This window comes from Gordionus sp. m RMFG-2023, chromosome 1, assembly GCF_954871325.1.
Source record: "Gordionus sp. m RMFG-2023 chromosome 1, tfGorSpeb1-WG-v2, whole genome shotgun sequence".
Lineage (NCBI taxonomy): Eukaryota > Metazoa > Nematomorpha > Gordioida > Chordodea > Parachordodidae > Gordionus > Gordionus sp. m RMFG-2023.
Window position 1 is genome coordinate 81,028,202 of NC_088775.1, and position 27,320 is coordinate 81,055,521.

A 27,320-nucleotide genomic window follows, 5' to 3' on the forward strand; every position below is an offset into this window, starting at 1 on the left:
GCGCACAGGTCTATATATAACTAATAAATTAAGACTCTGGATTTTGACCAATAGCAATTATTTTTGCTAATAATCTTCTAAATAGCCAATTGCAATGGGATTGATACTACCACAGTTTTTGTGATTCGATCTGGTTGACCACATATTTGATTCAAATTTATGATAGGAGGTCTTTGTTTAAAAGAGTATTTATGAAGGTTTTAAAAGCATTTAAATGATTTTTTGAGATAAATGGGGTTATTTAATAGTTCCATATCAATTATATAAAATACTATGATACATTTCTTAAAAAATTTTTATTATTATTCTAAATCGAGATAGAATAAAAACCAAATTTTATTTTTATTATTTTAAGAAATATTGTTCTATTCTCCAAACAACTTCTCTTTAAATCCAAAAATTTTATAGAATAATAATTACTCTTTATTTTAAAATTTTTTATATATTTTAATAAAATGAATAAAAATTATGGTAATAATATTTTTCTTTCAATAATAAAAAATATTCTTTTTAATTTTTTGTTTTTTGGATCATTAATATCAGGATCTTTATACAAAACCATACATCAGTTAAAAAAACTCTTAATCCCATTTACATAATACTTGAAAACGTTTTAAAGAATCATGCCGGATGAATCGATTATTTTTTGTTAATGAATAATATATTTTTATCAATAAGAAAAAATAGGGGGATAGAATAATCGAATACTAGCTATAATTTATTTATAAGTTAGAATTCTAAGATTTTTTTTATGTAAATAGATTAATATATTCTTAATTAATCAATCAATCAAAAAAAATTATTTTTGACAAAAATGGAGTTAACTCAGGTGACAAAATATTTTTATGATTGAAAATGGTTTAACATTTCAGTCAGATATTCATGGGGAAGCTTGCATCCCATGGGGTGCCAGGTATAATATATTTACTAACGTGCCTGGGGCAGGACAGGGTTTTTAATAAAAAGCCTAAAAAATTTTCATTTACATTTAGCCTATTATGTTACTAACTTAAAAATATATTGCATTTTTTTTCTAATAATAATAAATTTCAGTATTGCAAACAAAATGATTGCCTAAATACACTTATATAATGTTTATTTTCATTTAAAACAATAAATTAAAATTTTGATTATGGGCTTGGGCAAAATTTTTGAAACTTATGATGTGCCTGGGTTTGAATATTTTATTAAATATGGACTGGGCATGCAAATTATTTTTACTCTGACCTGGGCTGGAGCTGATGAATAAATCAAGACCCATGATGGTCTCTAATTTCAATAACTGAATTATTTCCTTTTCCATCTGACTTTATTTGAACTTAAAGGAATAATCAAACCACAGATATATTTAAATCATTTGCAAAAAAATTTCTGATAATTGCTGGATTCAAGAAATTGTTGTACACAAGGAAATAAAGAAAGTCATTGTGAGGTATGTATATTTATTTTTTTTCCTTTTAGCTTTCACCTTTTTTGGTGGTAAGCTCCTTCACTATCTATCTCCACTTTATTATTACTCATGCTATCTATTTTTATCTAATTTATATTTGTATTTCTAATCGATTTCATTTGTATTGATCACCGCCAATATATGGCTATCGAGGCCAAAGTATCTTGATCTCCCACCGGTGTATCAAATCAATATCGATCAGATATCCCACTGGAGTATTTCTCACCGAATTATCAAATCGACAGATATCCCAATCCTGATCTCCCACTGGAGTATCAATCCTGATGGATCTCTCACTGGAGTATCGTTATCAAGTCCATTGTATTGGTAGACATTGAGCTCGAGCGGCCCCAAAGGTCACAATCATCCTAGCGCTGGCCAAGAAATTGTTATCATCTGACCCACGAATTCAGCTGGCCATCTTTTTTAGTTTATTGGACAAGTATCCTAGCACCCGGCTGTCCAAGCCTATCGATGACCGGGGTGGCATTTCTCGGCTCAGAAATTTATCATATGTCTAAAGCCATCCATCATCGGAGAAAAACCCGAAAAATTTTAGTTCTTTACCAGGATTGAACCTGGGACCTTCTGTTTACAAGCATACATCACACACCACTGGGTCACCAATATTTTATAAAAAATGGGAAATTTTAGAATTACTTCTCATCTAAATAAATATAAATTTCTGAATCACATCTCATAAGATAGGAAAATTTCTGATTCATTCATCAAATAAAGGTTAAATTTATTATAATCCATCATGAATAAATAAGAAAATTCTGATTCCCCGTCATTCTTGACGGGCTATAATTCTTGTGCAAATAATGGTATTTAAAAAAAATATGACCACAGTACTTTGATTAAAAATAGTAATTATTGCATAAATTTAAGAGTTAATACAACAATTATATAAATATTGTAACTAAGAATTTATTTAGCGAAAAAATTTGATTATAAATTTTATATTTTAAAACCAATATAATCATATTGATTTTTTTTGATTTAAATTTATAAAGAGAGGTCTGCTTATCTCTGAGATTTGGTAATTCATATAGAATTAGAATTTTTTCCATAATAATCTCCTTATAAATATTTAATATAAACGCTTTTCACCGCTAAAATTTCTTAAATAGGGTTTTAACCTTATTAAAGTTGAAAAAGACCTTTAATTAGTAAAGTAGCTAAAATAAATAATAATGTTTTGTATTACAAGTCAACTCAGATATAATAAAAATGCCTTTTCACTCTCAATTATACAACTTAACAATCCAACATAATTCTTTCTAATAATATTAAATAAATACCATTGACCATTAACGACGATCCATATTTAACATAACCCATTTATTCAAAATTATATTTATCCATAATAAAACAATCTAATCTATTAGGTAAAATATAATATAATCAATTATAATTATCCATTTCTTCATCTCCCAAAGGTCCAAAGCTGACATCTTATCCAATATCTCCCAATCTCCAACTAGTGGTTTTTCCTAACAATGAAAACACACCACCTGATCATCATCTCCTCTTCCTTCCCCCAAGGAAAACGTAATTCCCCTGTCAGAAAATAACTGACATTTTATGCATTATATTAAATTTATTTCTTCTTTTCAACAATTACAACATTTTAAAATTAGATAAGAGAGTTACGCTCCTGTATGTAAAAAAATATAATGGTTACATTTTGGTTATGGTTCTTAAGAAAAAATTTATATAGGTTCGGTTCAGCTAATTGTAATGGTTTATAATGGCTCATTACGGTTGGAAATTTTTTTTTGAAGTAACACCATCGTATAATGATTTTAATTATGAATATTTAAAAATTTTGCCATCACTAATTTATTTTTATTTAAGCATCTATGAATTATATATAAAATATATATGATTCAAAATAACTCATTTTTAAATATATTATTTGAAAATATAAGTAATATATTTTTTAATATAAATGGATGCATATTTGTTCATTATGACGATAACACAAATTTTAACCCCAAAAAGACCCTTTCTTTAGAAACTTGTGTTGCAGGAACTGCCTATACTTTAAGAGCAAGTTTATATAATTCTGGATATTCAAATTTTTTTTGATTCCCAAAATATAAAAACTGATGATTATTTTATCGATCCTTTCAACACCTTCAAACGAATCAATAATATTTCTAAATTATGTTCTTTGTGTGCATTTAAAGTAGCTTTTTTAAATTCCAATTTTGATCATTTAATAATTATAAATAACTATGGAGATGGTAAAATATGTAATTACACCACAAGGAAAATAATGAAAATGAGAATTATTTATTTTATTTTGCTTTAAACCGGTTTGAATCAATATATTTCTTTGTTTTTTAGTAAATCTTTAATTGAATGACAATCGTTGAGTGTAAAAATAGGTCATTTTTCTTTTCTTGCTATCTCCAAATATATAAGTAGGATGCAAATATTTGAACATAGTTTTAGTTATACCTGTACAAAACACAAATTCAAAGGAGTACTCTAAAATAAATTTTTTGGATCAAATTTGACATGAATACCATAATTGTTTTTTCCATTTATTACAGGCAATCTTTTGCAAAAATTGGCCGATTTGATTGAAAGGGATCGTGCTTATTTAGCTAGTTTAGAAACTCTTGATAATGGTAAACCATATTCCCAATCCTACAATGTTGATTTAGGGCTCACTATAAAGTGTTACAGGTTATAAAAATTTTAATATTGAGAATTTTAAAAACTTGTGACATAATATTAATATAGGGGGCTATGTTGGATGACTGGCCACTACTCTTTAACTTTTTATCTATTGGTCAGTTTTTTCTCAAAATTGGTCAAAATGTGTATATTTATATGTACCTTATAAGTTCATTTATTGAATAGAGCAATTTAATATAAAAAAATATAAAAATAGACTGTTTTAGTACCTCTTTCCAGAAAAATCACATTACACATTTTTTTGTTTGGTGATAAAATTACTAATTTAGATTACTGATATTTTATATAAATATTATCCTCAGGCTTTTAACATTATTCACACAAAATTAGAGCTTACAAGTTTTATATAATAGACATATAAAGGTGCTGAATAATAATAGACAGGTGAATATTGTATGGCCATGTATTGACCGGCCACAATTAATACATTCACACATTCATATAGAATGAAAAGCTCGTGAAAAACAACATTTTATGAAATTTTAAATGATGAACAGCTTAAGAATGTTTAATAAAAAGATAATTAAGATAATAATTTGTAATATTATTATTAAATAAATGATAAATTGAGATCTTAATACTAATTTAGTGTATAATTAATTTTTTATATACCTAAAAGATGTATAAATATTAACATAGGTCTTTTACAAGTATTTCATATTGTAATATTTCATATTTATAATAAAATTTTTAAATACATCATGGCTAGTCAATACATACCATCTTCTGACTGGCCAGAGAAACAACTTTCACATAACCCATCTAGCTCTTAAACTTTTAGATAGAGCTTAGATTCAAATTTTATTTTTAAGATTAAAAGTGTACACATTGATATAAAATTTGTTCGGTTAAACCCATATCTTAATGCCTTTTCTTGAAAAAATCAAAAACATGGCCATTTATGGCACATCTCCCTTTCATGGATATATTGTAAATAAAGTAGTAATATTTAGTAAGCTTTAAAACCTTAAAAGGGTTTATCAAATATAATCGGCAAAATATTTTGAATGTATAAATTGTATGAGATATTTCTAATAAGATTTGTCTTTATTTTATGCTTTTTTTACTTCAAGTTAAGATGTTAAAATCTTCCAAGCTATGAATAATTATTTTTTACACAGTTTAAATTTTGACTTGGGCATATTTATAATTATTTTCAAGACAAGGCTCATAATCTATGATATAAAACCTAGGTCTTAAAGCTGCACTACCATCTGTTTATCTTTATTTGACTACGCACTTCAGGTTAAGGCCTGATTTGGGGTGAGAACATGAACCCTTCGAATCCTTGAGATTTTACTGAACCCGAACAGTTTTTAAAAAAATTTAGGACTATATTTTTGTGTAAAAATTTTTAATTTAATTTTTGCCGCCATCAAATTTTTATATCAATTTTAGCAATATTTATTGTTATTGGTTAGATTTTCAAATTAAAAATAGGACGAAAGAAATAAAATAAATCATTAAAATAGTTTTATTAAAGCTTTATTTTTAAAAAAAACAGGGGAGCTGGGGAATATTTACTATTATTTCTTTAGTAATTTTGTAAATTGGGAAATTATCAAAGTTATAGCATGAATATTTAAATTTAATGCCATAGCTTTAGAATAGAGATTATAATTTAAAAAAAAATAGTTTGAGATTATTTTCCTATTAAGCTTTTTTTTTAAAAAATTGGTGACGCCGGGTTGCCCGTTGATTGGGGCGAAATAATCTATTTTGCCGGCCCCTATCTGGATTATTCTTTATGCTTTAAAAGAATGCATTCTAGTCTTAAACAAGGTAATGTTTTCTTTAAAAGACTGAGTGGTTGATGATGTTTTTAAGATTTTAAAATGTTGTAGGGATGTAATACACCAAATGTAATGTTTCTTTAATTTATTGAGACCCCATAATACAGATGCCAGAAAAAAATAACATATTTAGTTACTGTGGCTTTAATTTTATAAAAATTTAATTATTAATATGTGTATATAAATTCTATAATTAAACAATAATTTGATATTTTATTAAAATATATAATTTTCTAAAATTTACGAATAATTAAATTTTTTTTTTAATAATTATAAATCTAATCGAATATCGAATAATTTTCGATGAGCTAAATCTAATATCTCATTTCATCAAGCGTTTCTGTGAAAAGTTTGCTTAATCTACGGTGGCTTAGTTTATTAAATCTAACATACCAAATTAGTTACCAATTTTTAAAAAAAATTGGTAATAAAATCTTTTCAAATTTTATTAAGCCCAAATTTTTATGAAAGATAAATATTATACTCTGTTATATTTGTGTATTGTTATGCAATTTGAAATATAATTAGTTACAAGTTACCCTTTTATGTGTAACTAAAGAAAGAAAGAAATATTTTTAAAAATAACATTTACTACAATATATTACATGTATATTACCTTTCCTTAACCCCTCTTTATAAAATAATTCTTCACCTTTCAGGTAATTGAAGCAAATATTTTAAAGAATTGCTTAAAAATGTTAGACCTGAAAAATTATGAATTTTTTTATAAAAAATTTAAGATATTTCGCGGGTTGGGCTGATAAAATACACGGTAAAACCATTCCATTAGATGGCAACTTCATGTGCATGACTCGTAGAGAACCGGTCGGGATTTGCGGGCAAATTATCCCCTGGAATTTTCCTTTGCTCATGCAAGCATGGAAAATGGGGCCAGCCTTAGCCGCCGGTAATACTCTCGTGCTAAAACCGGCCGAACTAACTTCGCTTTCGGCTCTTCACGTGGCCGAATTGACAGCTGAGGTTCGTTTTTGGTTGTTGCTTCTAAAATAAATAAATCATGTTTCCTATAGAGCCAAAGAGAGTTAAGGAATTAAAAGTGTAAGCAAGTTTTAATTGAACTTAACTTTTCTTCATACTGTATTATTTAGGGGTTATCAATTTAATTTGGAGAAAAATACCCAAATTAAATAGGATTTTGTTAAAGATCAATTAAAATAGGAATTAAAAGTAAAATACTTTAAAGAAAAGCTTATTGAAAATTTAAAGGGCTTTATTGGCAATAAAATAAATAATCAAGGAACATAAACTAACTACTGTTAAAATATATTTTAAATTTTTCTTAACCAATCTAAATTTGTTATAAAATGTTAAAATAATTTTGTCATTATTTATAAATTCATTTATTAACCTTGTACTAATGATTTTAGTTGGTCTATTCTTAGTCCGCTAAAAAACAGCTAAACCTAGTATTTTAATAAGGAACTGTCAACGCATCCTCGTTTTTTTTAAAAATATGGTTCTTTGAAGAAAGCATGAATAAATATACTCACGCAATACTTTCCGGATTCTTTTTGGCACGCGAAGGCAGACCGAACCGAACTAGCCGATTTTTAACAATTACACAATTATAATAATGATGCATATATAAAAGCAGCCAAAATTGTTAATTATTATATCTTGTAAAATTAAAATTAATCATTTTTTTAATCTCATAAATGTTTATAACTCATAATAACACAATTTTTTTTAAAAAGTATTTAATTGTAAATTTATAAAACAAAAAAAGGCGGGTTTTCCACCAGGTGTTATCAATGTGGTTCCGGGTTTCGGCCCAACTGCTGGAGCTTCATTAGCTCAACATCCCGACGTGGACAAAGTCGCCTTCACTGGATCTACCGAGGTTTTAAAATAATAATGTTTATTAACATTCCTTACTTTCTTAATCCATTTATCCTTTTGCAATTTAACACCAAATCCTTAGGTATACGCCAATCATTTTTTTAGTTTATGACATTTAAATAATCTTTATCGACTAATTTTATAAAATATATCAATAATTTTTTAGATAGGCAGGGAAATCTTAAAATACGCAGGTTCAAACAAGGATCTTAAAAGAGTGTCTCTTGAGTTAGGTGGAAAATCACCTAATATAATATTCGCTGATTGCGAAAGTATAGATAAAGCCGTTGAACAATCTCATTTCGCTCTGTTTTTCAACATGGGACAATGCTGTACCGCCGGTTCTAGGACTTTCGTCGAAGAAAAGGTTTTAAAAGCGTTTTTTGCTTGAAATTATTTGTTAAAGATTGCTATGCTTCATCTTAGCAATCAATAACTCATTTTTTAATTCGCACTAATATTTTCCTAGCGAAAATGAATTTATACGATTTGAGAAATAAATTCCACGTAATTATTTTGTCGGACCATTTCTCTACATACATTTTTTTTTGGTGGGTGATTTTTAATATAATATTCACTCTAACCATATGTTTCCCTACTGTCCAACTTGGGATTGAACATTTTTTTATTATATATTATAATTTTCATCATCGTGTTGATCCTAAAACTAGCTGGGGTCCTATAACGTGTTCTACCCTTCCAAATGGCTCGATTTTGGGTCATATCAACGATATTTTCTTATTTAACATGTTCTTGCGGATTTGAGAAGTACAAATAGGTCGTGGCCTAATCTCAATCTGCTCTCCTTTACCTTTTCCCACAAGAGAGCTACGCACATCTTCTTTCTTGGGCTATCATTGGTCATACGATCCAGTTTGGTAATTTAATACTGGTTCAATAGCTATTCACTCTGACTTTTATATAAGAGTTTAGTAAACATCAACTGATGTTTTTAAATTTCATAGATCGTAGGGTCTTCAATACAGAAAAAAAAAGTTTGTTGATCGATTTCATTTCCTATCTTTAATACTGTTTTATTTATTATTATTAATTATATATTTTGGAGTTTGGTAAGGGCAGTGCTGATTCACAAATCTTTCACCTAACCGATCCGATATTTCCCGATATTATTAAAAGCCGATCCGATATTTATATTGATTTTTATTTACCATCTATCTTTGTATCAATGTCATAAAAATATCAATATTTTCTATTTTAAAAATCCAACTAACTTTCATGAATGATTATATGTATTTTTTTTATTCTCCAAAATTAATAATCAAATAAAATACTTGCAATGTTAATGAGTGAATATAGTGTTGTTAAACAACTCCATTTAGTTGATTTATAAAAAAAGCCAAATTATGGTTTTCGTCAAAATATTATCACCTAAGCCTCGTAATTTCGCCAATAAAAGTAAAAACCTTTCATCATCTTTGGGCCAAATCTAATTTTAGTTGGAGGTTTTGGTAATTGATTAATTCCTTTAATACTCTAAATTTACTTTTGGCCAAAATCTTGAGCAATTTTTTCAAAAATTGAACTTATAACAGCACTAGCTGAATGTGAATGGTTAGATATTTTTTAAATCTTTTTCTTGATGCTGATAATTTAACAAAAAAAAGTATAAAATTTTTAGCTATTTTTTTAAGCATAACAAATATTATTATTATTTAATTATTTATAAAATAAAAAAAATTATATGATTCATAAAATAATCAAAAACAATAACAAATATCGGATCGGTTTTTGGGAAATAACTAATTGAAAAATTTTTTTAAACCCGGAAGTAGATTTAAAAAAATGATATTCGGAAAACTAACTTAATAAACTTTGATAAGATTATGCAACAATAAATATTAATGTCTCCATAAAATATTTTATTTTTTAGAGTATATTACGATATACGATTCTTGATATCATGTTGACACCTATAATTCTGTTTTATGAAATGTTTTAATCTAAAACATCAATCTTCTTCATCGTTTAGTGGCCCTTTTCCAGGCTTACCCGGGTAGGCCATTTTCTCTTCTAATCTCCTTTATCCATTTTACGCTGTCCTGAGCATCGTACCAGGTCAAACCTGACTTTTTTCATGTCATTATCTAGCAATTTCATCCAGCATGTCTTATGTCGCCCTCTAGGTCTTGCCCCCTCCACTTCCTACCAACGGCATGAATTCAACGTATCATCCTTAGTCTTTCGTTCAACATGTCCAAACCAGCTCAGTCTGTTTATTCTCAAGACATCACCTATTGCTTCTATCCCATCCTTTCTCTCTGTTCCTACTTATTTTTCTTTCTCGTAGAGATACTCCCTATATTTATCAAATCATTTTTATCTCCGTTCTTTCTAATTTGACTTCGTGAGTCACTTTAATTGTCCACGTCTCGCTGGCGTACATCATACAACTTCTCACAGCTTACATAAATTTTTCCCTTCAAAGTTAGAGTGAGATTTTTATCAGTTAAAATTGAAGACCACTCTAAATTTCTTTCTGCATATTTTTTTGCTACCACTGCCAAAACAACGTCTCCATCTGCGCTAAGCGTATCGCCTATATCACGAAACTTCCATACTTTTCCCAAGCTTATTTCATTTTCAATATCTTATTTTAATCATCCTTCACACATTTTCTGCAAACAAACATCGCGCTTTTGCTATGTGAAATAGATTATTTAGAGGAATAAGTTATTTGCCAGAAACTAATAGATAAAATGAATAAACTCATATCGGAATGATAAAAAAGATATTTTATTTTAGAATAAGTTTCAGTTGCCTTTAATTTTTCTACAATTGCAATTAGCTCTCATTCCCTATATATACGAAATAAATATTTAAATAGTGGTGTAAAGGGAAGTCTGCAGAAGTCAAGCACGACATTTATTCGTAGAAAGTGGCGCAAGATTATGGTGATATATCTGGTTTTGTTGGGAAAAGTGGGGAAGCTTTCCTACTTAGACTATATACTAAGCGCAGTGGAGGAAGATATCAGGGTGATATTTTCAATTATAACGGATAAAAATGCCTCTAGCTTTAATGGGAAAAGTTTAAAATCTGGGGAAGTTTTATGATGTACGCCAGGGCAATTAAGGCAACGCACGAAGTCAAGTTAGAAAGAACGGAGATGGAAATGGTTGGATGTATATGTGGGTTATCTCCGAGAGAAAAAATAAAAAGTAAAGAACCCAAAGAAAGGGAAGGATAGAAACCATAGATGAAGCCGCGAGAATCAATTGAAATGGTTTGGACATGTTAAACGGAAAATAAATGAATATTGGAATAATAGATGCCCTTGGCTAGAAATAGAGGGAACAAGATGTAGAGGGCAACCAAAAACAAGCAGGGTGAAAGTGGGTAGATAATCACATGAAATGCTATAGCTAGTGTTTATGCGCGGAAAATGTAGAAAGCGGATTAGAAAGGTTACGGGCCCACACGGATAAACTTGGAAAAGGGGTATTTAACGAAGAAGAAGAAGAAAATAATAATTCCATTCTTTTTTTCTCTTTAATATCACATTATATATTGTTTAATTTTCAAAAAAAGGATGGTCTATACATTATAATAATTTAATTTATATCTTGTTAAAATTGATATTATAAATATAAAATTTCGCTAAAAGTTAAAAAATAATATATAAACACAAAAAAAGATTTATGACGAATTCGTCAGCAAAAGCAAAACCCTTGCCCTTTCCCTCCACGACAAAATGGGGGATCCTTTTGATCTCAAAACGGAGCACGGTCCTCAGATCAACAAGGAGCAAGCCGATAAAATATTGGGTTTTATCAAATCTGGCATAGATCAAGGAGCCTCATTGCTGACATCTAATAAAAATGATTATCATAAAATCCCTACTCAAAAGGGTTTCTACGTAAAACCCGCCGTTTTTAGTGATGTTCTTGATGGGATGGATATAGCCAAAGAGGAGGTTTTCTTTTATACCTGACAATTGATTTTTAATAATCATTGTGTTTTTTTCCCGTCAATGTGTAATTTTTTTCAACTTTAAATTATTTTAAGATTTAATATTCTGATTTTGCCTGAATGTATTCTAACTTTAAATTATTTTAAGCTCGTATTTTAAGATTTAATAATCTGATTTTGTCTGAATGTATTCCAACATTTTTTAGAATCTATACTCACCCTATAAATTCCAGATAAGTTTGCCCTTATCTTTTAGAGTCATTTATAATTTATAGAAAAACTAATATAGTATATTATATTTATTTCATGGCAAAATTTTTTAAAAATCAAAGAGAATTAATACTTAATGTTTAGAATTATTTCTTAATGCTAAAATAAACTGAAATGCTAAGATAAAATAATAATTCCTCAAATATATATCTAAAACGCTCAGATTTAAAAATTAATTGCTCAAAATATTAAGGAAACGCTCAGACTCTGTCCTGATTCTTCTTTACAACTTATTTCTTTTTAGACTAGTCTATTCAGAATATGAACTAGGACCCCCTATTTTGGTTTGTTTTAAATGTGTACTAGCTTGGGGTTTTTATAAAGGCTAAATAACCGTAGAGTCATTTTTTTTATTGTGTCCGTATGTTATTATTTTTGTTTAAATCTAAATAGAATGAAAATCAGTAAATAGCAATTATTAAAGAATCGAAATGTTGTTAGCAGAGTATAATAATAGATATTTTAATTTTTATAATGTTAATTGCCATGCTCAAACATTCATAATAGTGTTTTTTTTTATATTTAAAGTATTTATAATACCACACCCTGGTATAGTAATTGTATAGTAAGTAGACTAACAACCAATCTCATTTGATTACTTATAATATATACAAATTTAAACCTTTTAAAAATAACCGCAATGAACCTATAAATCTTTACAATAAGCTGACAGGAACCTTTATAAATTTTTTCTTAAAAACCGTAACCAAACTGAACCATATTAATAAAAGTTCGGATCCCTGTGTATAACTAGTTAGATCTGAAATATAATTTTGCAATAAAATCACTATAACTAGTTACTTTTGATAAAATTTACTATAATTATTTGTATTTTTTGCTCTTTCAGAGCCTTTCATCAATTTTTTTGTCACATTAAAATATTTTAACTTATATTATTGGTTTCAATATACATAAAATCTAAAAAATAATAATAAAATTTTAAAAATACTCTACAGTATAGACATTTCCTATAACTACTTGTAAAAATGAAGAATTATTTTCCTATTGAGCCCAAAAGGAAGTCTAGTAAATTGGTAATATCCCTTATGCGTAGATATGGTAGAGTAACATGTAAATGGTGCAGGTAAATAAAAAATATATTTTTATTTTTTCCATTTCACACTTCTATTATATACATTTTTTATGTCCAAATTAGAATATAAACGAAATACAAAAAAGTATACGCCGTTTATAAAATAAAATTAGATTATAACACATAATAAAAATCAAATAATAAAAATTAGATTATAACAAAAAATAAAATTTATATTGTAATAAATAATAAAATTAGAATAATGCAACATTCTCCTTCTTCTGATAATTTCATCGGAGAAGTCATAGAGAGTTTGTTGTCCAAGTGGTTTATCGTTTTGGTAATCAAGTTGTATCACAAATCATCATAACGTTGGCTTGTCCCAATCGTTGGTTTGATCAATTCGATTTTGCACGTTGGTTTGTTTAATCACAAGCTTGATATCCATATCGTAAATTGTCTCCATTAATCATAGCTTGTTTGATAGTGCTCAATTGTTATTATCATTTTTCCGAAATTGTTATTATCATAAATAAGTTGCGAATAAGAAATAATAGTTTATCATAAGAATAAATGAAGAATGATAAATCAATAAGATTGTTATATTTTTAGCGTTTTAATTTCTTGCGTTTTAATATTTAATTTACTTTATACAATTTAATATTTATTTTATATTTTAAGTTACATAGTCTTTTAAATAAGCAGGTTTTTTTTAATTCGCACAGGTCTAGAGATAGGTGTTATATCTTTATTATCAGTAATTTTTATATTTTTGTCCATACTTCCCTCCTTAAAAGAATCCTTAGAGTCATAGTTAATAATTGTTTTAAAACAGTTTCTAATTCTTATTTGATCTAAATGTCTCCTCAAAATACCTTTCTCAGTCTTAATTTGGAACATCATATCACTTTCTTTATGTGTGATTATACCTTTGCACCATTTATCATCACCTTGTACTTTATACCAAACAAAATCTCCTACATTAAAAGTTCTATTTCGTGGTAAAGTAACGTTTATTTTATTCTCCTTCTCATCCATCGGTTTTAATAAGTCCCATTTAATTCTAATATCTCGATTAAACATTCTCTGTGATGGTGTAACTCCCGTAGTATCATTACGCGTATTTCTGTAATTAAATAAAAATTTGCTAAGTGCGATATCTGGGTCTATTTTAATATTCCTTTTCATATGTGTTTTGAACGTTCTAACCATGCGTTCAACCTGGCCATTGGATTGCTGGTGATAAGCAGATGTAAGCACATGTTTAATACCAAAGTTGTTGCAAAATTTTTCAAAATCGTTACTGCGTAAAGTTAGTGCCGTTATCAGTAACTATAGTTTCAGGTATTCCATATAGCGAAATAGTTTTAAAGATTTCTTTTAAAGTAACATCAGTCGTAATATTTTTAACAGGAATAATAATTGGAAATTTGCTGTAGGCATCGACTATTATCAACCAATTTTTTGTGAAAAACGGACCCGCATAATCTATATGTATCCTTTCAAACGGTTTGGTTGCCGAAACCCATGGTTTTTGTATCTTTATAGGATTATCGTGATATATATTAAAATCGTCACAACTTTTCACTTCCATAACGATATCATTATTTATACCAGGCCACCACATGTAATCTTTGGCTAAGGATTTGATTTTTCCTGCTCCCAAGTGACCTTCATGTAATGACTGTAGTATAGTTTTTCTCATAGAAGACGGAATTATGATTTTATTGCTTTTGTAAAGACAATCCTTAATTATACTTAATTCCAATTCAATGTTTTTATAAATATTATTCATTATAGGTCTGTTGTTATTAATATCATTTATGACTTGTTTTAATTCCATATCTTTCAAAGTTTCATCACGAATTTGATCAAAGTTAATAGGTAAGTCCTCATATTCATTTATAATGGTTACATTTTCAATAGTTTCATCACGACATTCTTGTGGTAATCTCGAAAGGCAATCAGGAACAACATTATATTTACCGGCTTTATACTTTATATTAAAATCATATCCCCCTAATGTAATATTCCACTTCTGGAGTCTCAACAACATGGTGCTATTATCCTTAAGACCCTTGGTGAAGATGTGAACTAGAGGCTTATGGTCAGTAATAATTGTAAATTTTGTGCCGATTAAATATTCCTGAAATCTCTTTATAGCAAACATTATAGCGAGAGCCTCCCGCTCAATATTGGTATAGTTCATTTCAGACTTTAATGAAGTTCTCGACGCGAAAGCTATAGGTTTTTCTTTACCATCTTTTTCAATATGAAATAGTACAGCTCCTAAACCACATTTTGATGCGTCAGTGGCTATCCCTATAGGTAATTCAGGGTTAAAATATGTCAAAGCAGGTGGAAGACTAATTAACTTCTTTAGATCATTAAAACTTTTAGAGTGTTCTAGGTTCCAAGCCCATTTTTCTTTGTTGACAATCTTATAAAGAGGATCGGCAATTTCCGCAAAATTGTTCAAAAATTTTCTATAGTAGCCAGCCATTCCCAGAAATGTTGATAATTCAGCAGCTGATTTTGGTTCTGGCATATTAATTATTGCTTCAATTTTGTCGTGATTAGCATGAATCCCCTTAGCGTCAATATCATGACCCAGGAACCTCACTTTGTTTTTAAAGAACACACTTTTATTAAAGTTAGGTATTAGCCCAAACGATGATATTCTATCAAACACTTTTTTTGTGTTGTTTAGGTGGGCTTCATCGTTTTTTCCAGTTATAAGTAAATCATCAATATAAAATATAACGTCATCCATTTCACCGAAGATTTGATCCATTCTGTTGAAAAATTGCAAATGAGGTCTTAAGCCCAAAAGGAAGTCTAGTAAATTGGTAATATCCCTTATGCGTAGATATGGTTAAAATATTTCTGCAACTTTTATCAATTGGAATCTGTAAGAAAGCATTTTTAAAGTCAATCTTCGTAAATTTCTTTCCTTCCGAAAGTTTAGCAATTAGATCATTAATTCGTGGTAGAGGGTATCTAAAGTCTTCTAGAGCTGGGTTTACAGTATCCTTAAAATCAGCGCAAAGCCTAATGCTCCCATCTTCTTTGTAGACAGCGGTAACAGGACTTGCCCATCGGACATCATTCACCGGCTCAATAATTTTATCATGTATCCATTTTTTGAGTTCATTACTAACAAGATCAATTTTTGAATAAGGGATACGTCTAGGCGGTATAATTTTAGGTTGGGCATCATTTCTTAAATGTAACTTGACACTTGCTTTGTTGATTGGCCCATTAGTTAATTTCGATTCACACTCTTTAATCAATTTTTTTATTTCATCTTCATAATTAGTGTCAATATTTGCTATAAATTTATTTAAAATATTTTTGAAAGCATTGATCCACGTACGTCCCAACAAGGCATTTTTACTTGATTCAACCACTACCGCTTGTAAATATTTGGAAATACCATCATAAGTCACTTTAACTTGAGTAGTTCCTATGATTTTGATTAAATTCCCATCATAAGCAGTGAGTTGTAGCTCGGATTTCTTAAGATCTCTAATACCAAGATTTTTAGCCAGACCATGAGGTATAATAGTGTATTTGGATCCAGTGTCCACTTGCATACAAGTAACAATGTCGTTCACTTTTAAAGTAGTCATAAAAGCGTTATCTACCCCCCCCCCCTGGAAAAAAATTTTTTTTTTTTTGAGTTGATGTTATATTGTATTTGCTTTCTCTGATTATTATCATTACCTCTATAATTATTTGAGTTGTTGTTATATTGTATTTGCTTTCTCTGATTATTATCATTACCTCTATAATTATTTGAATTGTTGTAATAAGATTGGTAATTGTTACGATTTCCGTCACCGTATTGGATTTGTTTTCTTTGATTATTATCATACCATGTATTATTTCTACCATAATTCGATTGATTATTATTATTATAGCGATAATTGTTATAGTTATAATTGTTATAATTATCGTGGTATCGCGAATTATTATTACCATAATTGTATCTAAAATTATTATTGTAATTCCCATTTCTATATCTATTATCATAATTATTTCTAAGATTATTTCTAAAATTATTATCATTTCTACTGCAAAAATTTTTATCTTTATCGGACTTTTTATCATTATTTATATAACTTATATCATTATCCTCAGACTTAATATTACTAGAGTCCAATTTCACCCCTAATTCCACCATCTGATTCAATGTAAGGTCAAAATTTTTGGAGAATTTGTATTTAATCTTATCGTTTAAGGTAGATGTCCGTAATTTCTCTTTTAATCTACTATCGTCCAAAAAATTACATTTCTTATGAAGTTTCGATACTCTAATGTACCACAGCATAAAACTCTCTGATGAGTTTTGTTGAAGAAGATTAAATTTATTAATTAAAGTATTTAAATTTAGCGCTGGTAAAAGATAGGTTAACTTTTTAATCACAATTTTAAGATCTATCGGTATCAGAACAAATTGCCTTAATGTCGTCAAAAACTTCGTCTGATAAATTATTAAGCAAAGTATTAATTTTAATAGAGTCCGATAATGTACTGGTCGAAAAGTAATTTAATATTCTGTCTAAATAAATTTCAGTAAGAGGACCCACTAACTTAGGGATCTTATGTGTAAATTCTTGTTTAATTTCCATATTTAATTAATAAGACACATAAATAAGCAAATATAACATTTATTATTTTATTAATTCAAGTTTTGGTATAACTATTTATGTTTTAATGAATATACAAATTAATTCAATGAAATCACTATCGCTGTAAATATAGTGTTTCCCGTTTAATAATTCAAAGCAATTTATCATGTCTCTTAAATTCATAAATTCAAACAGTACATCCTCCGTACCGTTTATCCTAGAAAAGTTGACATCGCAATTATAAGTTAAATCAAATAAAATATCGTAGATGGAAATTTGATGGGGGTACATTTAGTACTTTGAAGGCGAACATAATTGATGAAAATAATTTTGAAATGACTTACCCTTTTTTTATCCATCTTATATAGAATTGTTTGTACCATTTTATAATTTTTTTTATTAACCATATTTACAAAGGGAAAAAAATTTTATTTTTAAAAAAAAATTTCCATGAGGCGAGTTTCTTTTGCCAAAACTGGAGCACCATGTAGAGTAACATGTAAATGGTGCAGGTAAATAAAAAATATATTTTATTAACTTTATTATATATTTTAATACTATTTTTTCCATTTCACACTTCTATTATATACATTTTTTATAAGTCCAAATTAGAATATAAACGAAATACAAAAAAGTAAAATAATATAAAAAAAGTAAGGTTACGCCGTTTATAAAATAAAATTAGATTATAACACATAATAAAAATCAAATAATAAAAATTAGATTATAACAAAAAATAAAATTTATATTGTATTAAATAATAAAATTAGAATAATGCAACAAAGATTTGATCCATAATCTGTTGAAAAATTGCAGATGAGGTCTTAAGCCCAAAAGGAAGTCTAGTAAATTGGTAATATCCCTTATGATTTTATTATTTGATTTTTATTATGTGTTATAATCTAATTTTATTTTATAAACGGCGTAACCTTACTTTTTTTATATTATTTTACTTTTTTGTATTTCGTTTATATTCTAATTTGGACTTATAAAAAATGTATATAATAGAAGTGTGAAATGGAAAAAATAGTATTAAAATATATAATAAAGTTAATAAAATATATTTTTTATTTACCTGCACCATTTACATGTTACTCTACATGGTGCTCCAGTTTTGGCAAAAGAAACTCGCCTCATGGAAATTTTTTTTAAAAATGAATTTTTTTTCCCTTTGTAAATATGGTTAATAAAAAAAATTATAAAATGGTACAAACAATTCTATATAAGATGGATAAAAAAAGGGTAAGTCATTTCAAAATTATTTTCATCAATTATGTTCGCCTTCAAAGTACTAAATGTACCCCATCAAATTTCCATCTACGATATTTTATTTGATTTAACTTATAATTGCGATGTCAACTTTTCTAGGATAAACGGTACGGAGGATGTACTGTTTGAATTTATGAATTTAAGAGACATGATAAATTGCTTTGAATTATTAAACGGGAAACTCTATATTTACAGCGATAGTGATTTCATTGAATTAATTTGTATATTCATTAAAACATAAATAGTTATACCAAAACTTGAATTAATAAAATAATAAATGTTATATTTGCTTATTTATGTGTCTTATTAATTAAATATGGAAATTAAACAAGAATTTACACATAAGATCCCTAAGTTAGTGGGTCCTCTTACTGAAATTTATTTAGACAGAATATTAACTACTTTTCGACCAGTACATTATCGGACTCTATTAAAATTAATACTTAGCTTAATAATTTATCAGACGAAGTTTTTGACGACATTAAGGCAATTTGTTCTGATACCGATATTTTAGATCTTAAAATTGTGATTAAAAAGTTAACCTATCTTTTACCAGCGCTAAATTTAAATACTTTAATTAATAAATTTAATCTTCTTCAACAAAACTCATCAGAGAGTATGCTGTGGTACATTAGAGTATCGAAACTTCATAAGAAATGTAATTTTTTGGACGATAGTAGATTAAAAGAGAAATTACGGACATCTACCTTAAACGATAAGATTAAATACAAATTCTCCAAAAATTTTGACCTTACATTGAATCAGATGGTGGAATTAGGGGTGAAATTGGACTCTAGTAATATTAAGTCTGAGGATAATGATATAAGTTATATAAATAATGATAAAAAGTCCGATAAAGATAAAAATTTTTGCAGTAGAAATGATAATAATTTTAGAAATAATCTTAGAAATAATTATGATAATAGATATAGAAATGGGAATTACAATAATAATTTTAGATACAATTATGGTAATAATAATTCGCGATACCACGATAATTATAACAATTATAACTATAACAATTATCGCTATAATAATAATAATCAATCGAATTATGGTAGAAATAATACATGGTATGATAATAATCAAAGAAAACAAATCCAATACGGTGACGGAAATCGTAACAATTACCAATCTTATTACAACAATTCAAATAATTATAGAGGTAATGATAATAATCAGAGAAAGCAAATACAATATAACAACAACTCAAATAATTATAGAGGTAATGATAATAATCAGAGAAAGCAAATACAATATAACATCAACTCAAAAAAAAAAAAATTTTTTTCCAGGGGGGGGGGGGGTAGATAACGCTTTTATGACTACTTTAAAAGTGAACGACATTGTTACTTGTATGCAAGTGGACACTGGATCCAAATACACTATTATACCTCATGGTCTGGCTAAAAATCTTGGTATTAGAGATCTTAAGAAATCCGAGCTACAACTCATTGCTTATGATGGGAATTTAATCAAAATCATAGGAACTACTCAAGTTAAAGTGACTTATGATGGTATTTCCAAATATTTACAAGCGGTAGTGGTTGAATCAAGTAAAAATGCCTTGTTGGGACGTACGTGGATCAATGCTTTCAAAAATATTTTAAATAAATTTATAGCAAATATTGACACTAATTATGAAGATGAAATAAAAAAATTGATTAAAGAGTGTGAATCGAAATTAACTAATGGGCCAATCAACAAAGCAAGTGTCAAGTTACATTTAAGAAATGATGCCCAACCTAAAATTATACCGCCTAGACGTATCCCTTATTCAAAAATTGATCTTGTTAGTAATGAACTCAAAAAATGGATACATGATAAAATTATTGAGCCGGTGAATGATGTCCGATGGGCAAGTCCTGTTACCGCTGTCTACAAAGAAGATGGGAGCATTAGGCTTTGCGCTGATTTTAAGGATACTGTAAACCCAGCTCTAGAAGACTTTAGATACCCTCTACCACGAATTAATGATCTAATTGCTAAACTTTCGGAAGGAAAGAAATTTACGAAGATTGACTTTAAAAATGCTTTCTTACAGATTCCAATTGATAAAAGTTGCAGAAATATTTTAACCATATCTACGCATAAGGGATATTACCAATTTACTAGACTTCCTTTTGGGCTTAAGACCTCATTTGCAATTTTTCAACAGAATGGATCAAATCTTCGGTGAAATGGATGACGTTATATTTTATATTGATGATTTACTTATAACTGGAAAAAACGATGAAGCCCACCTAAACAACATAAAAAAAGTGTTTGATAGAATATCATCGTTTGGGCTAATACCTAACTTTAATAAAAGTGTGTTCTTTAAAAACAAAGTGAGGTTCCTGGGTCATGATATTGACGCTAAGGGGATTCATGCTAATCACGACAAAATTGAAGCAATAATTAATATGCCAGAACCAAAATCAGCTGCTGAATTATCAACATTTCTGGGAATGGCTGGCTACTATAGAAAATTTTTGAACAATTTTGCGGAAATTGCCGATCCTCTTTATAAGATTGTCAACAAAGAAAAATGGGCTTGGAACCTAGAACACTCTAAAAGTTTTAATGATCTAAAGAAGTTAATTAGTCTTCCACCTGCTTTGACATATTTTAACCCTGAATTACCTATAGGGATAGCCACTGACGCATCAAAATGTGGTTTAGGAGCTGTACTATTTCATATTGAAAAAGATGGTAAAGAAAAACCTATAGCTTTCGCGTCGAGAACTTTATTAAAGTCTGAAATGAACTATACCAATATTGAGCGGGAGGCTCTCGCTATAATGTTTGCTATAAAGAGATTTCAGGAATATTTAATCGGCACAAAATTTACAATTATTACTGACCATAAGCCTCTAGTTCACATCTTCACCAAGGGTCTTAAGGATAATAGCACCATGTCGTTGAGACTCCAGAAGTGGAATATTACATTAGGGGGATATGATTTTAATATAAAGTATAAAGCCGGTAAATATAATGTTGTTCCTGATTGCCTTTCGAGATTACCACAAGAATGTCGTGATGAAACTATTGAAAATGTAACCATTCTAAATGAATATGAGGACTTACCTATTAACTTTGATCAAATTCGTGATGAAACTTTGAAAGATATGGAATTAAAACAAGTCATAAATGATATTAATAACAACAGACCTATAATGAATAATATTTATAAAAACATTGAATTGGAATTAAGTATAATTAAGGATTGTCTTTACAAAAGCAATAAAATCATAATTCCGTCTTCTATGAGAAAAACTATACTACAGTCATTACATGAAGGTCACTTGGGAGCAGGAAAAATCAAATCCTTAGCCAAAGATTACATGTGGTGGCCTGGTATAAATAATGATATCGTTATGGAAGTGAAAAGTTGTGACGATTTTAATATATATCACGATAATCCTATAAAGATACAAAAACCATGGGTTTCGGCAACCAAACCGTTTGAAAGGATACATATAGATTATGCGGGTCCGTTTTTCACAAAAAATTGGTTGATAATAGTCGATGCCTACAGCAAATTTCCAATTATTATTCCTGTTAAAAATATTACGACTGATGTTACTTTAAAAGAAATCTTTAAAACTATTTCGCTATATGGAATACCTGAAACTATAGTTACTGATAACGGCACTAACTTTACGAGTAACGATTTTGAAAAATTTTGCAACAACTTTGGTATTAAACATGTGCTTACATCTGCTTATCACCAGCAATCCAATGGCCAGGTTGAACGCATGGTTAGAACGTTCAAAACACATATGAAAAGGAATATTAAAATAGACCCAGATATCGCACTTAGCAAATTTTTATTTAATTACAGAAATACGCGTAATGATACTACGGGAGTTACACCATCACAGAGAATGTTTAATCGAGATATTAGAATTAAATGGGATTTATTAAAACCGATGGAGGAGAAGGAGAATAAAATAAACGTTACTTTACCACGAAATAGAACTTTTAACGTAGGAGATTTTGTTTGGTATAAAGTACAAGGTGATGATAAATGGTGCAAAGGTATAATCACACATAAAGAAAGTGATATGATGTTCCAAATTAAGACTGAGAAAGGTATTTTGAGGAGACATTTAGATCAAATAAGAATTAGAAACTGTTTTAACACAATTATTAACTATGACTCTAAGGATTCTTTTAAGGAGGGAAGTATGGACAAAAATTTAAAAATTACTGATAATAAAGATATAACACCTATCTCTAGACCTGTGCGAATTAAAAAAAAACCTGCTTATTTAAAAGACTATGTAACTTAAAATATAAAATAAATATTAAATTGTATAAAGTAAATTAAATATTAAAACGCAAGAAATTAAAACGCTAAAAATATAACAATCTTATTGATTTATCATTCTTCATTTATTCTTATGATAAACTATTATTTCTTATTCGCAACTTATTTATGATAATAACAATTTCGGAAAAATGATAATAACAATTGAGCACTATCAAACAAGCTATGATTAATGGAGACAATTTACGATATGGATATCAAGCTTGTGATTAAACAAACCAACGTGCAAAATCGAATTGATCAAACCAACGATTGGGACAAGCCAACTTTATGATGATTTGTGATACAACTTGATTACCAAAACGATAAACCACTTGGACAACAAACTCTCTATGACTTCTCCGATGAAATTATCAGAAGAGGGAGAATGTTGCATTATTCTAATTTTATTATTTATTACAATATAAATTTTATTTTTTGTTATAATCTAATTTTTATTATTTGATTTTTATTATGTGTTATAATCTAATTTTATTTTATAAACGGCGTAACCTTACTTTTTTAATATTATTTTATTTTTTTGTATTTCGTTTATATTCTAATTTGGACTTATAAAAAATGTATATAATAGAAGTGTGAAATGGAAAAAAGAGTATTAATATATATAATAAAGTTAAAAAAATATATTTTTTATTTACCTGCACCATTTACATGTTACTCTACAGTTGCTACCCAAAAAAGTTATTTAAAGACATCCTGAACCATGGGTTAGCTCTTACATTATATATAGATATCAAACACATGAAGTCATAAAAGAAATGGATAAAGAGCTATTTAGGATTAAATAAAATAAATAACATAAAATAGGTACATTAAATTGAATTTAAAATAATTTTTATAAATATCTAACAAAATTTAATATAGTTTTATTATCAATATTTTATAAGTTATTTTTATCAACAGCAAACAACATTATATTTTTGATAGATATTAACAAAACATTTATAATCCTATCTCATACTTATTTTAATAAAATAATATATCCTAAATTACAATTTTTATCAGAGTTTGAAATTAATCTTTGATTTTTGCTTAAAATTAAAGATTTTACTTGAAAGATTTTGTATGCATGCATGAAAATTACAAAATATATACTTATTAATATTTAAATTATGTAATATTTGTTCAAAAATTTTTCAAGATTTTTATCAAACTCTGATTTATATGATGTGTAATAATAATGATTAATATAATATATCATTTATAATTAAGGCAATATGTAATTTGTACTAAAAATAAATATTTTAATAAATTGAGTTCTTATTTATTATCAACCTATAACATTGATCAACTTTAAATTATAAATAAAAATAACGAAAATGATTTAAATAATAGTTATTTCTGAAGCCTCTAAAGAAAAAATTAGAGAAAATGTTAAAGTGCATATTTATTTGCTCTAATAAGAAAATCCAACTTATTTTCCTAGAACCAAGGGAAAACATCTTTTACGTCTTTTTTTGTAATTATAAGAGTCATTACATTTATCTTATATAAAATAATTAAATAGGATAATAATTTTATAATTTAATAAAAATTATTAGATGTTGAATTTAATGTTATTTTAATTTGAATTGATCTGATTTTATTAGAATTTAATATATACTGAAAAATAGAAAGAGATATAATTTTTAAGATAGCCGAAGACCTGTTTACCCCCCCCCCCTCCCCAGAGCTTTTATAGGTATGGACCTCCTTTAAGGAAAATTTCTAGTTATGCCACTGCAGAGTAGGTTTTTTATACATGTATTTTTCCGATCAGATTTTTAAACAACGCACTCAAACAATTATTTAAAGTTGAAAAAAGAAAACACTGACAACATTTTTACACCTATAATTTAACTATATATATAATATGAACTTTACATGAATTTATATATCTTAACTAAAACATTGAATGAAGATATTTGGCCCGGTGCAACAAATTATTAAATTTAAGAATATCGATGAATTGTATGAAAGAGCTAACAAAACCATATATGGATTGGCTGCGGCGGTATATACCAAAGATATAGATAAAGCCATGATGCTAGCTCAAATTATAAGAGCTGGGACCATTTGGTACATTATAATATTTCATTTTTGATATTGAATACTATAAAGTTATTAAATTTTAATTTTATTAGTGAATCAAGAAAAAAAATATTGTAAGTTCAAATTTAATCTCGAAGCTAAAGGATCAGTTTAGATTAGTTGGCAGGATACATTTTAATCAATGATTTGTTAAAAAATAGTTTTTAAAATTTAAATTGGATTTGTTGAAAAGATGATTAAAATTTTTATACATTCGTATTTTATTTAAACCTAAGAAAAGTACATTTTACCAATTTAAGAAAATTAAATTTACAAATTGAAGGGTTAGTGCCTAATTATAAAATGAAAAACATTTTACTTGAATATATAAACTTAGTTATGGAAAATGCATTTATCATGTTGAAAATGAGTGATATTAATAGTATAAATTTTTATTTTTGAGAACATTTTTACTAATAGGTGTGCTTCTGATATATTTTTCTACTGCTCTGAATATCCTAGTGAGGTTGACAAAATAATTGGCCAAAAAGTTCTAAATATCAGACTCAAATGATAGATCTAATTTTCTGTCACAAAATCCTTTGACATATTGTACAAAAAATAGTCGAACATATTTTTATTAGTGACAATACAGTAAAAATCTTAATCTTTAATCAGGTTTAATAGCTTCAATAGTAAGATCTTTCTCTTTAGCCTGGTCTAATCAAAATGTGGAAACAGGCTTGGATTATGTAAACCTAGAAAATTTGTTTTCTTTTGAATATTTTGATAATAAAATCTTATCTATTTAATATTTTATTTATTGTTGAAATTGATATTTAAAAATATATACATTTTAATATTGTTATTGTTAAATATATAAGATCAAGTATATTAATGAAACAATTTAATATTAATGATTTTTAAGCCTAGGAAAGGGCAATAAATAATTTTTACTTACTGCTAAAAAAATTTTAAACAATATTCGAAAGGTATTTTTAGTTAGATGTCAAGTGATGATTTTGATAATTTGTATGTTTAAAGTGAAATAAAAAATTTGATTTAAATCAAATTGATCTATATTTCCACCTGGAATTGGGAAAGTTAGAATGTATTTTGTTATCAAATGGGGTATGATAATTACGGAAAAAGATATATTTCCAAAATGTAAACTAATATTATCAAGTTAGTTTTGTTTTACTAACAAATGAAGATATATCTATAAAAGAATAATTTAAAAAAATATTAACATTTAAATTGTCAAATTGCTTATAGTAGTAGTAACTTACAATTGTATTTATGAAAATAACAGTTAAAAACAAATTTATATTAAGTAAATATAATATCTAACATTACGCGCTACTGCAAAACGTTTGTTTAGTTTAGGGAAGGCTTTTTATAGCACAATTTTGAAAATAATATTTAAAATAAATTCAATTTTTTTCTTTATTTATATTTTATTTTCATGAAAATTGTTTATTAAAATTCGTAAATCGCTAAATAATTTTGAATAATAAAAAATAAATTTATATGATGAGTTATAAATAATTTATAAATTTATGCAATGTAAATAGTTCTTTTGGAATATAACTGTAAATATAAACTTTTAACCACACTAATATATCATTTTAAATAAAAAATAACTAAAGGATAAATTGTTATGATATATTTGATGCCGCTGCCCCGTTTGGCGGATTTAAACAATCCGGCCTAGGACGCGAGAAAGGGGAAGATGGCTTGTATGGTTATAGCGAAACAAAAACGGTAAAATCATAATTTTTATCAATATTATTATGTTAAAATTGAATATTGTTAATTGAAAAAATAAATAATAAAAGTTTATCCTTAATAAATATATCTTAATTTTTAATCTAAAATTATACTTTCAAAAATGCGAATCGAATTATAATTATTCATACGAATTGAATAATTCCTTATTTGTATTCGTACGAATAATAAACACATTATTCGATTTGATTCGTCGAATATTTGATTCAAAACTTAAATTCTTTAAATTTATATATTTAATCAAAAATGAAAAAAT

General features: G+C 27.4%; 1 protein-coding gene across 1 annotated transcript in view; it reads left to right on the top strand.

Moving 5' to 3' along the window:
• LOC135922051 (aldehyde dehydrogenase, mitochondrial-like) overlaps nt 1-27,320 on the top strand; it is a 32,418-nt gene that overhangs the window by 4,444 nt on the left and 654 nt on the right. The window contains exons 3-9 of the mRNA XM_065456461.1: nt 4,015-4,150; nt 6,696-6,936; nt 7,703-7,816; nt 7,982-8,182; nt 11,471-11,749; nt 25,167-25,324; nt 26,926-27,040. Coding sequence (XP_065312533.1) covers nt 4,015-4,150; nt 6,696-6,936; nt 7,703-7,816; nt 7,982-8,182; nt 11,471-11,749; nt 25,167-25,324; nt 26,926-27,040 — 1,244 coding nt within the window. The remainder of the gene's footprint in view (nt 1-4,014; nt 4,151-6,695; nt 6,937-7,702; nt 7,817-7,981; nt 8,183-11,470; nt 11,750-25,166; nt 25,325-26,925; nt 27,041-27,320) is intronic.